Raw genomic sequence first — 15,866 nt, forward strand, 5'->3', positions numbered from 1 at the left:
AGCTCCAGGGATTAATGGTTTTTATACACAAACTAAGAGGGATTTGAAAAAAAATCCATGGATATTTTTTTCCCCTGGCTGGCAAAATTAAAATTTATATTAAACATGATTTATTTTTCTTTTTACTTTTGACACATTAGGAGCAATTGAGATGATTTTTCTAAACTTGCAGGGGAAAAAAATTGCGTTGAGGGACATTTAAACTGCTGAAAACATTGGAACTCCAGCAAGTGCGAAAAGGGAACAGAAGATGAGGAGCGGTGCCACCCGGGGCCAAGCAAGGTGTCAGGAAAGCTAAGCGAAACGAAGGAAGCCCAGCTGCTCTCTGGCCATGTGGTAAATGCCAGATCAAGTGCAGGAAAAACCATGGTGAGCTACGGCTCCTGACATCTCATCTCCAGATCAAGTAGATGCAATCAATAGTGAGCGGCTGCATTTTCACAGGCAAAGATTTTCTAATGATCGCACCCCTCGTGGCCCCCCTTCCGACATGGCTGACAGCCCCGTCACGCGTGGAGAAAAACTCAGTGCTGCGAGGACCGGGAACGAGAGGCCTGGGCGAAGGCCAGCGACTGCACCCACTGTGTGTGCAGAGGGAGGGGAAAGACGCCCATTTAGATAGGCACCCACGGGCCACCGACAGGGATCCCGCGCTCGTACTACGGCACACGGTGCTGCCAAAGCATCACAACCAGTCACTCCGCTGCCTCTGACATGCAGGTGGCATAGCGGTTAAGGACACTGGGTCGTAACCTAAAGGTTTCCTTTCGAGTCCAAGGAGAAACCCTTCTGTTATACCATGAAGTGAGCTGCTAAACCTGAGCTGCTCCAGTAAAACATCCTTCATTTTAAATGAAGCTGCTTCTAATAAACGCAACTAATAATAACAATAATAATAATATCTCATTTTTGCTGCTTAGGTCTGCTTTGACTTGCAGAATCGAACAATAGTTAAGAACCTCGCCTTGTGCCGAGATGATTACTAATTCAAAGCGATGGCGCACGAGTTCACTTAGAATTTGTGTGTGTATCAGCCAGCGCGGTGACAACTGTCTGCAAAGCAAGGAAAAAGTTGCATACACCGGTAAACCCTGAGCAAGCTGAAGAGAGAAGCCTGAAGTTCTCGACACTCCAGCTGCAAAACAGCAGTTGCCGAATAATGCACACAGAATAAGTGCATTTTTATCTTTCAAAACCAATACAGATATTCCGAAATCCGTGCCGGGAAAAGTAAGACGGCAGCACAATTCTGGCCCTTGGAAGACGGTAGCATTGAAAGGGTTACGGCTGATTGTGATGTGTTTTTCAGACGCGTTAAGAAAGGAAACACGTTAGGATATAAGAGCGGTTAAAAATACCCACAAGCTCATTGTCAGGTTTCTCTCCTGAGCCCGTAAACCTTTTACACGTGACCACGAGGCACCAAGTCGGCCTTGGGGGCTTCAGAAGGAGAGAGTTAGAGCCCAACTGGAGGAAGAGCGACTTAGAGTCCTCTGGAGGCCGGTGGTGTTACCTAGCTGGAGAGGCCTCCCCTTCCTCACCTACACCTGGCCTCTTTGACCTGTCCACCCTCAGCAAAAAAAACTACACAGCTCTCCCTGGATTTTACCCCAGTATTTCACCAGCACTTGTTATTATTAACCTTCATTTAACAGATTCCTTTGTTCAAAGTCGCACGCACTGTTCGATAAGCAACTTCACGGTGATTTACCCATTTACGCAGCAGGGTATTCTTACTGGATTAATTCAGGGCAAATGCCTCGGTCAAGAGTACTGAAGCGGGAGGGAGATTCAAACCAGGAACGTTCAGAATTATAAGGGTGCAACCCTAACCAGTCCCTCATCCCCATATATTTATTACTTATGAATTAATCTTAAAGTAACGTTTTTAAATATGTTACTGTGAAAAGTGGGTTTCCTCCACGCACACCGGTTCATCTTAACTCATAGCTGATTATGGGCATGATGTCTTTTAATCAGTAGTGTAACAGTAAATGAAACAGTGCTTTACTCAAACTGTGTTATTGGTGGCGGTGCATGGGGGGGGGGGGGGGGGGGCTAGTAGGGCATGGGTTTTATACCACTGCTACCGTTTTACTAGAAGGAGGGCAAGGGTGGGAGTGTGGGGGGGGGGGGAGAAGGGTGGCAAAGAGGAGGGTGAGAGAGAAACATTTATGTTCTCCCATCCAGAAAATAAGCTCTGTTAAGCTACTCTCTTCTATTTCTAAATTTTATCTCTGTTGTCAGAATCCGCTATTGCCGTTAACGGGTCACGGGTTTATTTCCCATTCATAATTGAAAAGAAATTGGGGAGGGGGTATAAAAGGGGAACGAATAACACCCCCCCCCCCTCCCCCAAGGCAACAGGAAGGGACACAAACTGTGGCTTTGTGGCTCAGAATACAGTAAAGTCCTGGATGTGCAAAAAATATATATATATCGTACAAGCAAAAGTCATTAAAAACTCAAGCAAAAACGTTACATTTAAATAAGAGGTTGCAGAAACTTCAGGCAATTTCTAGTGTCTGTTAATGTGAACTGGATATTATAGTAAATTAATTAACCCAAACCGAAATAATAATAATAATAATAATAATAATAATAATAATAATAATAATAATACCCTGTTGTGACTCCTATGTGTTCGCAGTGCGATTGCATTTACAAATTAAATTAGTTCATGCCAGATCTTTCAATACTTTTCATCAGAGTCAAAAATAAACCAAAAATAGTACAGATTACATGTACGGGTTACCATATTACCAGAAGACGGACAGGCCTCAGGCGATAATATTAATTACAGTTACTGAATATGCAGTATTACAATTACAAAACAGAAGGTGAGTTATCAACCAAAACGATCGTAATCATTTAATTAAACTGTACGCGCATATTTAGTGTATTTTTATTCCATAACCTAACGCATTATTATTATTATTATTGTTATTATTATTATTATTGTTATTATTATTATTATTATACGATAAGGAACACTTAAAGGGATTAAAAACAATCCAGATGACACGATACACAACAGGGAGAGCAGTTCTATCAAGGCTTTTAATTTACCAGTTTTTTAAACTTTGTAAATACCACGGTCAGGGCAAACTCTGCTTATTAACACGTAATGCTGCTAAAAAAAGTACCCGAATCACATCCAAATATATTTTTTGAAAACATTATCCATGACCTTATGAGATGAAAAATGAGAAAATAACTCAGTCGTGAACCAACTTCACAATTTTTCTCCTTTTCCAACTTGTGACATTGCGAAGGATTCTAATGGATCTATAAAAAAACACAAAGTCTCCCATAGACTCTTTCATCATCCTTTCTTCTCTCTCATTTTTTTTCCACAAAACACTATTTAAACATTATAAACCGGCATGATAGTAACGGGTATTTTAGTAATGTCATTTGTGCTGTGCAAAAAAAAAAAAAAAAGTAAGGATTTTTGCCTGTTCTCAGCAGATTCGGAACAGCAATCTTTGCTCATAATATCATGAAATAACAGTAGCTTTGCTGTCAAAGAGGAGAGGAGTCGCTGCAGGGAAACGTAGCTCTACATTATAGGAAGGGATTATTTTTAAACACCAAATAAAAACCGAGACGTTCTCACACACACAGAGAGACACACACACACACACACACACACACACACAGCTGGAATTCTTTATGCCGAACACATGATTGCATATTTCCAAAGCTTTCTTCTCTAAATAAAGCAAATAAACTGCTTGTCTTCTATTTTCCTTCGAATGTAAAGAACATTCTGGTAGGTTCAAACACATGAACACACACACACACACACACAAAACACCCATACTTGGGCTACCAGGACACAGACCCCAGAGAACCACTATTGATTACTTCTGTATCACTGTAATAAATGTTGACAAAATATTCTTTACTATTCAATATTTGTTTTTTACATTGTAAATTTTTGCACTTCTTTCTACTAGTATTTGGAACGATATTAAAATAAGTCTTTTCCTTCAGCTACGCTCGTTTTCACTCAAGACCGACGCTTTAACATGGGAAAAGCAGAGGCGACTTGTGAGGAAATGTGATTTGTTAAAGCTTTTTGGGAAGGTGTGTGTGTCTAATGCAGCGGTTAACGCACCGTGCTGGGAGATGTCACCTCACATAAGTGTGTGTGAAAAGGACACATCTCACCAAAGTCACTGGAGCGCGCGCGCGCGCACACACATACACACACTCGGAGTCGGAAACACAGCCACACAGTAAGAAACACACCGAGTGCAGGTCAGCACGTGCTGCGCGGTGTTTTTGTACATTTTGCTACAGCTTCAGATATACAAATAAAAACATAAGCGAATCCAAGATGAGACATGCCAATAAAACACCCGTAATATTATTGCTGTAATAGTCACAGTACTGGAAGTAGCACCGTAATAATAATAATAATAATAATAATAATAATAATAATTTTTTCTGATTTAGTTAATTTACTGATTTGATTGTTTTTCCGTGGACCACCGATTCATTACAGATTAATAACGGTATTTACCTAAAATCAGTGCAGCGGCAGAAGTGTGTGTGTGTGTGTGTGTGTGTGTGTGTGTGTGTGTGTGTGTGGCTGGAGCTGAGGACATTTCGGGGCTGGACAGCGAATCACTGAGTGACCGAGTGACCGAGTGACTGAATGACTGAGTGAACGAATGAATGAGCCCGAGCGCTCATTCCTGCTCTCGCGGTCAAGTTCATTGCTGCTTTGTTGCGCCCGGTGGCTCGCGCCTGTGTTACCCGTACAGCGCACAGGGCGCCCCCCCCCCCCCCCTCCCCTTCCGCAGCCGCCCCAACCCCCCACCACCCTCGGTGCCTGTCCGTCATCAGCCGCACGCTCTCACCGCAGGAACCCGCGCAGTACGACAGACAGCAGCGCGACAGTTTTTGCGCAAAGCAGCCCTTTTCCGCGGAAGCGGCGCTCTCGCGCTCTGCGGTCGCGCGCTGCCCGTCCTCGAGCTGCCCGAGTTGAGCTGCAGTTCGCTCTCGTTTCCGCCGCATCTCACATGACACTCCAAGGACTGGTGGCAGCCAATCTTGTCACATTTTTTTTTTTTGTTCCATATTTCCACCCTACACAATTTTAATTAAAAGGTACTTGTCTAATGTTATATTTTTTGCACCCAGTGCTTGTTTTTGAGCATGCATTACGTGTCATTTCAATAGTTTCACAACAATAGGAAGGATCAGTCCACTTACTGTGCATTGCTGCAAAAGGGTCGTGTTTACAGTGTATTTCCATGGGACAGGGTGTTTTACCCCCGAGGAGCAGCCCAGCCGTGGTGTGGAAAACTCCCTCCTCACCGGGGGCTCTGTGACGCCCCGGCTTGGACACCAGAGGAAGTGTATCGACACAAAAAAACACACACACACACACACACACACACACACACACCCACACACACACACAAGTGTGAGGAAATCCCAGTCCTGCTTTCTCTCTGCGTCCCTCACACTCCAAAAACAAAAACGGGCTGATGAGGACCTTAATAAGTCCAGTAAAATATTTCACCAAATTTAACGGCACCTGTAATTTAATGTCCAGGAGTAAAAACTGTTTGAAGGTAGAAACTGAAGTTTTAAGCCTCCCGGTGCAAATATACGAAGAGATTTTTTAAAAATTAAAACAAAGTGAAGAGATAATTTTGTGCACTTATAGGAGGGCTGTAAATATGTGTTATACCATGGGAGGCACTCCGGGAGTTCCGGGAGCGTGCAATTGTTTTTTGGGCATCACTGACAGCTATTCTCTGATCTGTCCCTTTGTTTTATTTTATTTTAGTAATCGAGGCAATGTCCTTGGTTAGTAATAATAACATGATAACAATAATAAATACGTTGATTAAAAATCTTCCTCCCTGGGTTTTTCCTAATAGGGACAGCCTTTCTGTGCTTCTCTCTGGAAAGTAACCTGCGAAGTGTGGATCCTGGGGTTCATTTCAGATTTTCATAAAGTCCCTCTTTTCAGCATCAATCCAGTCGCTCTTTCCCTTTTCTTCCAGCACTGGAACAAAGTGTCTCAGTGTTCTCCTTTATTATGCCGCTGTTTCCAGAAATCATTTAAAACATCAAAATATGTGCGTCAAAAAGATGCTATTCGTATTTGTCCAATAGATTCCGAGTCTGGAAAGTAATAAAAAATTCACAAATGCGAAAAAAAAAAAAAAAAAAAATCCTCAAAGTACAAACAAATATAAATCCAAACTGTAACGTCCAGTGTTCTTTTGTGCACAACTTTTGGAAGAACTGATTTCCCCCGCAACGACGGAACAGCGCTGATCAAGTTGTGACCGCTCACAGTTTCATTGCGTGAATATAATCCACGGGAAATTAAAAAAAAAAGCCCACACGGGTTTGTCTTTTTCTAAAGGAATGTCTTCGCTCCCCTTGGGGATCCGGTGGAATCGCGCTGTTTTATTCTCTACTTCACGCAAATGTCTGTGAGGTTCCCGCGGCGTGGCACCAGCGCGCCGAACCCACTTCCACGGCCATGAGTGCGCGCGGCGCGTTTCAGGACCCGCACTAGTGTGGACAGCGCCGCGGGCTCGGCGTCCCCGAAGCCCCACCGGTCGGCCTTGGACGCATCTGTCGCTCAAACTCGCTAGAACCAATCGTGAACATGCGCATTCTACTCCTAACCAATAGGCGAAGGGCTGGGAGTTTCGTAGGAGGGGTCTTTTGTGATTGGCTGCGCCTGGTCCCGTGGGCGAGGTTCCGAATTGTTTGCTGACCAATGAACGCGCTCGCACAGTCCCGGGTTTCGAGTGAATTGTGTTATTTTTTATTTTAATGTTAAAATGAAGAAGAAAAATTGCGTGTCTGCCCATTTATGTTTATTTTACTATTATGGAGAGAAATTACGCATATATAACATATATACAAATATATAACCAAAATAACTCAAGTAACATAAAACTATGATGTAGGATACAACACCACAGAAAAAACACAATGTGAGGTTCGAAAAACGTGAAAATACTTCACAGTCTTTCAATGTTCACGGGACAATAATTCAGCAGGAAAAAATATGTCTTCTGTCAGACTAACCTAAAATTTCAAATTTTTGTTTTTTTTTATTTTGGGATTCGTAGCATCTATTTTATTTCCTATAGCTGTCTGCACATTTAGGTAATATAAACTGATTCCTCTAACATTACTTTTATGCATTTTTTCGCTCGCAGTATAAGAAAAAAAACAAGGGTTTTGTTAACTTAAAGAAATGAATAACAAACTAAAACTGTAGGTTTTCAGATGTTGCTAAATTTGCAAAAAAAAAAAAAAAATGTGACCACCTTCGTTTTCGTTTAGATGGCTGTACCGAGTTCTGGTAAATGCTTGACTTTATTCAGATTAAATTTTCTGATACTGCCGTCAAACAATTAAAATATTTCCTTGCACAGTACTCTCTGCTGGAAAGCAGAAATAAAACCAAAACAGCATATAAGTTTATCTAAATTTTCCTGGATTTTAACAATAAAATCCAGTAGAAATCATCTTATTAACATTCAGAGGCAGATGAACTGCAAATGTAATACATAGCACGTTCAGTAGACATGAGTTATTTAAGGTATTCTAGTTTTATATAGATTTTTTCTAAATACATTTTAAATTCATATGTTTAAACTCGATATTTCAACGTCCATTCGAATAATAACCTATATTGTTCATATATATATTTTTAAAAAAAGAAAAAGAAACAGTAATGAGAAATCCTCAGTCACCCTTTCCTTTTTCTTTCCATTTCGATGCCTTGTCTTCAGCTTTTTCTGCGTCTTATGTTGATCCAGAAAACACGGATACCAATATATTCACATTCGTCTTCATGTGCGTTTTGCGTCTCTGTGTGTGTGTGTGTATGTGTGTATATGCGTGAGCGGCTGTGTGTATCTTGGATATATGATGATTTAAAAAAAAAAAAAACAGCCCCTTTAGGATTGTACACAGTGAAGTGTGAGGTAAGGAATGGATTACAGGAGTCCAGAAACCCACACTGAAGTTGAACTGCTTTGCCAATTTAACATGTGATGACACTTTATATTTATTTAAAACATATTTTTTCAAAAAAAATATATTTTACTGCACTGGTAACTATGATTTAGGACACCTACATTGAAATGCGCTCGTATATTATACATATACTGTATGTCGGTATGCAGCAGAGAGACACCGCTAGGGGGCGCACATGGTCACATTGCCCGTCCAGCCGCACTCCCGCCAACGACTGTTTAATGAAAACACGGTAATTAAAAAAAAAAGGGGGGGGGGGGGGTGTCATGATTAGAAAAAAAAGGCAAAAGAAGATAGTTAAAAAAGCCCTACAGGATTTTCACCCTTTTTTGTCTACTTCTCCGTCTCCTTCTCTCTCACCCATTTCCCATTATAATTAGCTGCGGCAGGACTGAGAGACGAGAAACAAAGAGTTTCTGGCCACGGAGGCTGGAAACACTCAACACAGGTGATCACTTTACATTGTAAGGTCCAAGGGCAACAAATTATTTCCCACTCGTCGCCTATAGGGAGTTCCGAAAATGACAGCAATAGACGGCACTTTACCCAGGAGCGGCAAATCTCGGTAAATAAGATAAAACTGAAAGTGTGCTTCACATTATTTTACTAACGGAAGTTAAAAAAAAAGGACTTGCACTCTTAGTCACATATACTGACAGTCTCCTTAAAAATACAAAGGAATAATCTAGATGAAACTCACAAAAACTTACATATCTATAGAAAATGACTGATGTATATTTTATATGTATAAAAATTCTGCTATACATATACGGAGCATAAGAAATGCTATGAAGCTCTGCAGCAGATCAGTGGGCGTCAGGGAAAAAGAATAAAAAAAAAACATTTTCACACATTATGTTCGTAAGGAAGTCGATAACGTAGAATCTGAAATATTGGTCACTTGGACAAAATGAAAAAGGAAATGTGCTCGATGCTGGATTTGCTGCGGGCGTTTTAAAAGTAGCTATTTAACAATGTATGGAAGTTGTACGTTTTTCAAAAAAGTGGCAGTAAATATATATTAATATGTATGATATTATAAAGTATGTCAGTCATAAAAGCGTTTATATTCGCAATCTACTAATTGAATAATTTTTTTATACATAGCTATAAAAGTATCCATTTTTTTTCTTTTTTTTCAAGAAAGAAAAGCAGGAAATTACGTGAAGAATTAATTAGTTTCAACATTTCTTTCATAATCTACACTGCTGGCACAGGGCTGCTTTACACTGAGACTTCTTTTTTCTTTATATCCCGAAAATGCAGTATTTTTGAAGAATTAAAGTATCATTTTTTCCTCATGATACCGAACCGAGGTTCATATGACTCTGACTAAAGTCTATGAAAAATTAATAGCGCATGTAAACACTATGGGAAGATTTTTAAAAATTATTATTATTATTATTACACGCCCACTGACTGTAAACATAATGAGAACATCATATCTCTTAAATTCAAATTAATTCTTAAATGATAAATAAATAAATTAATGACAAAGTGACGAAACTAAACACGATTAAAGTTCGGTTCTCCGTGTTTAATCCAGACTTTCAGCTCTAATTAAAACGCATAGAGCACAAAGTTGTGCTTCTTTCAGATTATCTGTAAGGTTTTAATAAAATGCCATTAATTACATTCGCACAAATCAAAGTCATTAATGATTTTACGTCAAGTTTTCATAGACAAGTTCAAAAGAGAGTGAAGAATATATATTGATAGTTTACCTTTTATTTATTCTTACAACACATCTGAATTATTTATTTCCTTCTACAACAGCCAGCAGGGGGCGTAGTGGTTTGGGTCCTCATTTTGCAGTTTGAGAGTTGCTGATTCAAATCTCCCTCCTTCTGTACTGCTCTCGATCATGGGACTTAACCTGAATTACTCCAGTAACAACACTCTGCTGTATAAACGAGTAAATCACTGTAAAGTTACTTATATCTAGCATTGTAAGTCGCCTTGCATAGACGTGTGAGGTAAGGAAAGATTCTTAAGTAACTAAAAAAATGAATGAATGAATGAATGAATGAATGAATGAATAGGGTGTGGTTTCCACCACCTGGCGTGGAATCCAGCCAGAGATGGACAGTGAACCCTTCCATACTGGGGTCACAGAAGCCATGGCAGAGGCCCCTTGAGGGACAGCGATGGAGCCCCACCGTGATCCAGCCTGCGAGGATTTGTGCTCTACGCAGCTCGTGACACTCATTTTCAGTCAAGCAAATATGCATTTAATCCCATTTAAAAGAACACATACACAATTAAAAGTATATTACTTATTTAAAACATGCGTCCTTATACTAGAGGGCACCCAGAGAGCTTAGCAGCTATTCACCCCCAGCAGTTTCCAATAACTCTACTCTACACATATTTAAATAACTGCTAGATAGTTTACTTTGTTTCTCAGCAGCTCCACTCTGACTTTGAGGTCACAGAAGTCGCAGTGCTGGCTATACTGTAGAGTTTTTTTTCCCTCCTTTTTTTCATTCTCGCTCATTAAATCTGTTGGTACCTGAAAGTCCTTTGCTCATTTCAATTATCATCACTTACTGTACAAGACAGCAGCCTTAAGAACTTCTGGGTAACTTTAACACCTACTTTCGTCATTTATTGTGTTTATTTAACAAATGTTTTTCTCTAAAGCGATTCAGAGTGTTTGGTTTATATACTAAACTGCTTAAATAGTACTTATGTAACCATTTATGCAGCAGGGTGCTTTATACTGGATCAGCGGAGGGTTGGGGTTCCACAGCAGGGGGGGGGGATTCGACCGTGGACATTCTACGTGTGTTACCTGCGTCACTTTGTCGTAGTTAACATGCTCATCCTACGTTTATTTATTTATTTATTTTCCCCACTGCACCTGTGACGTGTTCCATAAATCATCACTTTTGTGACTTTCACACAGTAATAAAATAATTCTGAAATGTGTACACAACACAAAAACCCCAAAACCATATGGAAGGGGAGAGTGCAGCAAACGGGTTTAAATCTGATGTCCAGTTTTGATTGTTCGTTTTGGGACAAGGACGAAATTAATTGTTAAACTACATATAATTGTGACGAGACCAAACAGACTGTGAATTATAGAACACTTTTCATTTTGTCTAAATCGTGCTTCGGGAAATAAAAAGGAAATGAAATATGAATGCTGGTGCTGAGCCCGATGGTGAAGTCCTTTAATGAAGGGTCGCGAACCCCTGCGACTCCACCTGTTGAGCTCGCACCTCAACGCTTCTCTTTATTTGCTGTTTTACGCATTTTGGTAGCAGGATACTCTCAATGCACTCATCCAGTACAGGAACCTCGTTAAAGAGCACTCTAACAGAAGCGGGATGCGAACCCATGCCCTTCAGACTGCAGGAGTACAGGTCTGAACAGAACGTGCCGTACGCCCGGGACACCTTCCTTCACAGATTCACCACATCAAGGTTTGGACGGTTACATTTCAACACCTGTGAGATACTTTCCAATATCCACGCGGCTTTTTACAAAAACAGTGATTTGGCTGATTAATACGGACATATATTATTTGTTACGGTGCTTTAATTTTACTGTAGTAAAATATGCTTTGACAATTATTGCTACGCTCTGAAAAATACCTAAAAAATGCACAGGAAGCCTTTTTTTATTTATTTACTACTTTCCTCCAAAACGACTTACAGCGGTACATACTCAGCTTACGATGATTTACCCTTTTATCCAGCTAGGTTTTACTATATGAAATTATGGCAAGTACTTTGCTCAAGTACACGGGAGCAGGAATGAGATTCAAACCAGCAACCATCAGCTTTCAAGAGAACAGCTTTAAACACGACCCTATGTGCTGCCCCACGTGATCGATTGATTGGTTGATTGGCTCATTGATTGACTGATTTATTGGCTCATAGATACATAGATCGATACATAGATAGATACTTAGATAGAACACGTGGTTTTATCTCTCGGTATCCTATCGCACGTTGAACATGGGGTGAGATATGAGGACGCACACGCACACGCACACGCACACGCACCGCTCTCGTGCTCCCCGCTGTGTGTTCTCACACCGCACGGGTGGCTGTGCCCACTTGAGCAGTCCCACTGGAGAGGGGGGCACAATGGCCTCACGACCACCAAGTGTAACTGGATGGAAAATACAGCAGAATGAAAGGAAAAAATACGCACAAATAATATTGCGCTTAGAACACTGAGACTCCCATTAATTTCCATTTTCTTAATCAGAAAAAAAGGGAGTTCACTTAATTAACTGGTCCGTCTCGTATAATTTAAATCGTTTAATGCTTCCTAAATGAGACTGATTGTTTGTCTCTACATGTCACATCCTCCGCAAAAGCCATCGAGATGAAGGTTGGCCGACATCTTCAATTAAGTGCTGATATTTTCCTGAACACAATTCGTATAATTTGCCACAGCGCAGCATAATTTTACTGACAGCAAAAATGAAAATGTTTCACGTGTTAATTATACTTTTAAAAAATGGGAAAGAACGTCATGTTGATCACACTGATGTGCCAATTAGGCCTTTTCAAGCTCTCCGGACGAAAAAGCTCCTTAACGCAGTTGCTGCGATCAGCTCGATACAAAATGTCATATTTCACTCAAAATATAGAAATGATGCAGTTTGCATTCACTGATCAATTCGTCTGAGGGCCTCTACGTCCCGTTATAGCACTAATAAAACCATCACCACCAACGTAGGGACTGGAAACCAGATCTTGCTCGTTGCCACAATAGAGGAAAAACTATTTTTAATTAATTTATTAATTCAGTCGTTGTTTTTTTATTTATTTTTATTTTTTTATCTTTAAACATCAGTGCAAAGGACAAAGAAACTGCACTGGTTTAGAAACAGAAAACAAACTGCAGTCGAACTTGGTATTTATGAGATATTATGATGTACTGTTTTATCATATTACACTAAAAAAAAAATGGAAAGAACAGGCCTACGGAAACTGAGAATGTGCCAAAAGTTAGAAAAATACTTTAAAAAATGAAAGCAACGACGTTCAACCTGAGTTAGTGTGCGCTTCAAACAAGAACCCTAATAACACAGGTCGATAATAAGTTTATTTATGGAAAATTGCGCTTCTTCCCAAACGTGCTAGTATTTCTGTAAAATCTCAGCTGCGTTTCCAATGGAACCGGACCTTCTGCTGCGAACGTGGACGTCAGGAGATCCGCCAACTGTTGATCACTTTACTGGGAAAAAAAAAATGTGCCACGTTTTCCCACCCAGAACACAGTGGAAAAAGTAGAAAGAAAGCGGTTTTCCTACCTGACCTTCCGCTCCTCCCTGGTTGATGCTTTTGCTCAAATTCCATGCTGCGGTGCGAGAGTAGCAGGGAGAAAAATTGGGGAAAAAAATAGAACAATAAAGTTTTTTTTTTTTTCCTCTCCTCCTTGTCTTTTGAGTCAGTGGCTTTTTTGGCCGAGTAGCAGGTTGAAATTATTCGGCTCTTCTTCCGCTGCCTGTCGCGCTGTCTCGGTTGATCGCTGAGCTGAAACTAAACGTTTTAGGTGGAGAGAAAGGGGGGAACAACAAAAAAAAAAAGAGAGAGTCCGAAGGAAGCGTGGAAATGATTAAAAAGAGTAAAGGAGCTGCTCGGGATGTGCGCTCATGTCCCCCAGCGACGCCGAATCACGCGGCCGCGCGTCCCCCCCAGAGCGACATCCGCCGCAAAGTTCCTCTTCGCGCAACTTGTGCGCTCCGTCCTCTCAGTCCCGCAGGTGCAGAGCGCGAGGAGTGCGCGAGGAGGGCGCCGCACAGCACCACACGCGCGCACATGCATGCGCGGGCACAACATACATGACAGAGCACGTGCGGAACCTGGATCGGGACGGGAAAGAAGCACAGCACTATATATATACACATAACTGCAATATATATACACGATACACGTGCAGTCCAGAGCATGAAGATGAAGCAGCACAGCACCATATATAGGCAATATATATGTTTAGTAGCGCGCGCAGAGTCTAGAGAAAGAAGCAAAAGTAGCCCCAGTGCAATATATGCGCAATATATAGAAAATATGTGCGGTCTAGACGAGCAAGAGGAAGAGCACAACAGTAATATGCGCACAATACGAACAATATATGAGTTCAGAGCAAGAAGAGAAAGTACGACATCATATATACACAATTTTATATGTAAGATATGTGTAGAGCAAAAAAGCAAAATGATGTAGGAAATATATTTTTTATATATGCTGCATACTTAAATAGTCCAGAGCATAAGGAGAAAGATGCACCTCAGTATAAATGTACATTTATACAATATATGTGCAGAACAGGTGCAGGGTAGAGCCTGAGAAGTAAGTAACACTGATATGTAGCTGGGAGAGGAGTAGTTGGAGATGGTGCTTTTGGACCCAGAGGTCACAGGTTTGAGTCCCACCTCCAGCTGCTACCCTTGAGCAAGGTACTTACCTGTAGTTCCTCCAGTAAAATTACCCAGCTGTACAAATGGGTTGTAGTTAGATTAACATTATAAAAATGAATGAAATACACAAATATGTGAGCTACAGAGTATGTCCAAAATTGATCACTCGAGGTTTAAATCCTTGAACTCCTTGTATTTCAAGCATCCAATATTGGAAACGGGTAGTCAAAGTGTAGCAAAGGCATGAAGTAGCTTTAATCTTGTTTTGAACTTTTGGTTTTTGCTCCACACTATGGCACCGTTGGGGGGGGGGGGGGGGGGGGCACTTTCACTTTCGCCAGACGTCGCGCGCACTTCTGAGCCTCGCGGCGCTCCGTCATCGCTCAGAAACCCCGGTTCTGTAAGGTCACCGTTATCGCGCGGGGAGATGCGCCGCAGGCCGCGAGCGGGAGCGCGCGCGGGGACGTGTTTGCAAAGCGCGACTCCGAAGTGAATGGATCCCGAGTTCATAGCTCTAGTGGCGGGACAATGGGGGGACACAGTCGATTGTCTCAGCCGGTCGTTATGTGGCCCTGCTCGCGACCTGACCCCCGCATGCTTCTGCGTGTCCTCTGTCCACGGAGGACAAAGACAGCGCATTTATGGCCATCAATAAGTTTAATGATGGACAATAGCCGAGTCACGCACCCTCTCAGCACCTCGTGTAAGCCGCTCATAAACGCGGCACTACCCTTAATGATTTCACTGAAGTATTTCTCACTTTTGATACTAAGTAACAAACTGTCCCACCGGCTGCTGTTTGATCTTTTCTTGTAATTGCGCAACATTTTATTGGAGTGCATGGCGAAGGCGAAATGCAGAAGTGAGAAATACAAGATCACAGTAATCATCCGCCACCAGCTACTGTATTTTAATGATCCTCCAAGAATGTTTGTAGATGAGTGATAGTTAGTTTTCACGGGCAGGTGTGTGACAAATACATCTGGAATGTCAAAAAATATTGCACCTGCTCTTTATTGAAATCATGCCTGTGAGGGGAAAAGCTGTGTAATAAATATAGGGGAGGTCACTTCTTGGATCTTTGCGCACGTTTCATTCCTTTTTTTTTTTTTTGCTGATTTTTAATTTTGAATCAGGCTTCTCCTGTAGTGGAGTAAAGGCAAGTCTCAGTTTGAGGACAACGTGGGAAATCTGCTTAGAATCATATCACTCGTGTCCATCGTGACTTTGCCAGCTGCAAAAAGCATAAAAGTAACAGTAAGTGTCGCAGAAGCGGCACTGAAGTCCCGGGTTTATGCAAACTAAGGAGGAAAGTTGAAAATGTGTTTCCCGTCTTCCATTGATACAGCTGGTGTGTGAGCTTGGGGAGTGTGTGAGTTGAGGCCATCTGTATCATAACACTGTTTTATTTATTTATTTATTTATATATACCAAAAAAGAACAGGAG

General features: G+C 41.2%; 1 protein-coding gene across 1 annotated transcript in view; it reads right to left on the bottom strand.

The window, feature by feature from the left end:
- LOC108930854 (paired box protein Pax-5-like) overlaps nt 1-13,684 on the bottom strand; it is a 61,549-nt gene extending 47,865 nt beyond the window's left edge. The window contains exon 1 of the mRNA XM_018746331.2: nt 13,313-13,684. Within this exon, the coding sequence (XP_018601847.2) occupies nt 13,313-13,358 (46 nt within the window). The 5' untranslated portion in view covers nt 13,359-13,684. The remainder of the gene's footprint in view (nt 1-13,312) is intronic.
- Nucleotides 13,685-15,866: the final 2,182 nt, after the last annotated feature.

This window comes from Scleropages formosus, chromosome 5 (assembly GCF_900964775.1).
Source record: "Scleropages formosus chromosome 5, fSclFor1.1, whole genome shotgun sequence".
NCBI classification, from domain to species: Eukaryota; Metazoa; Chordata; class Actinopteri; order Osteoglossiformes; family Osteoglossidae; genus Scleropages; species Scleropages formosus.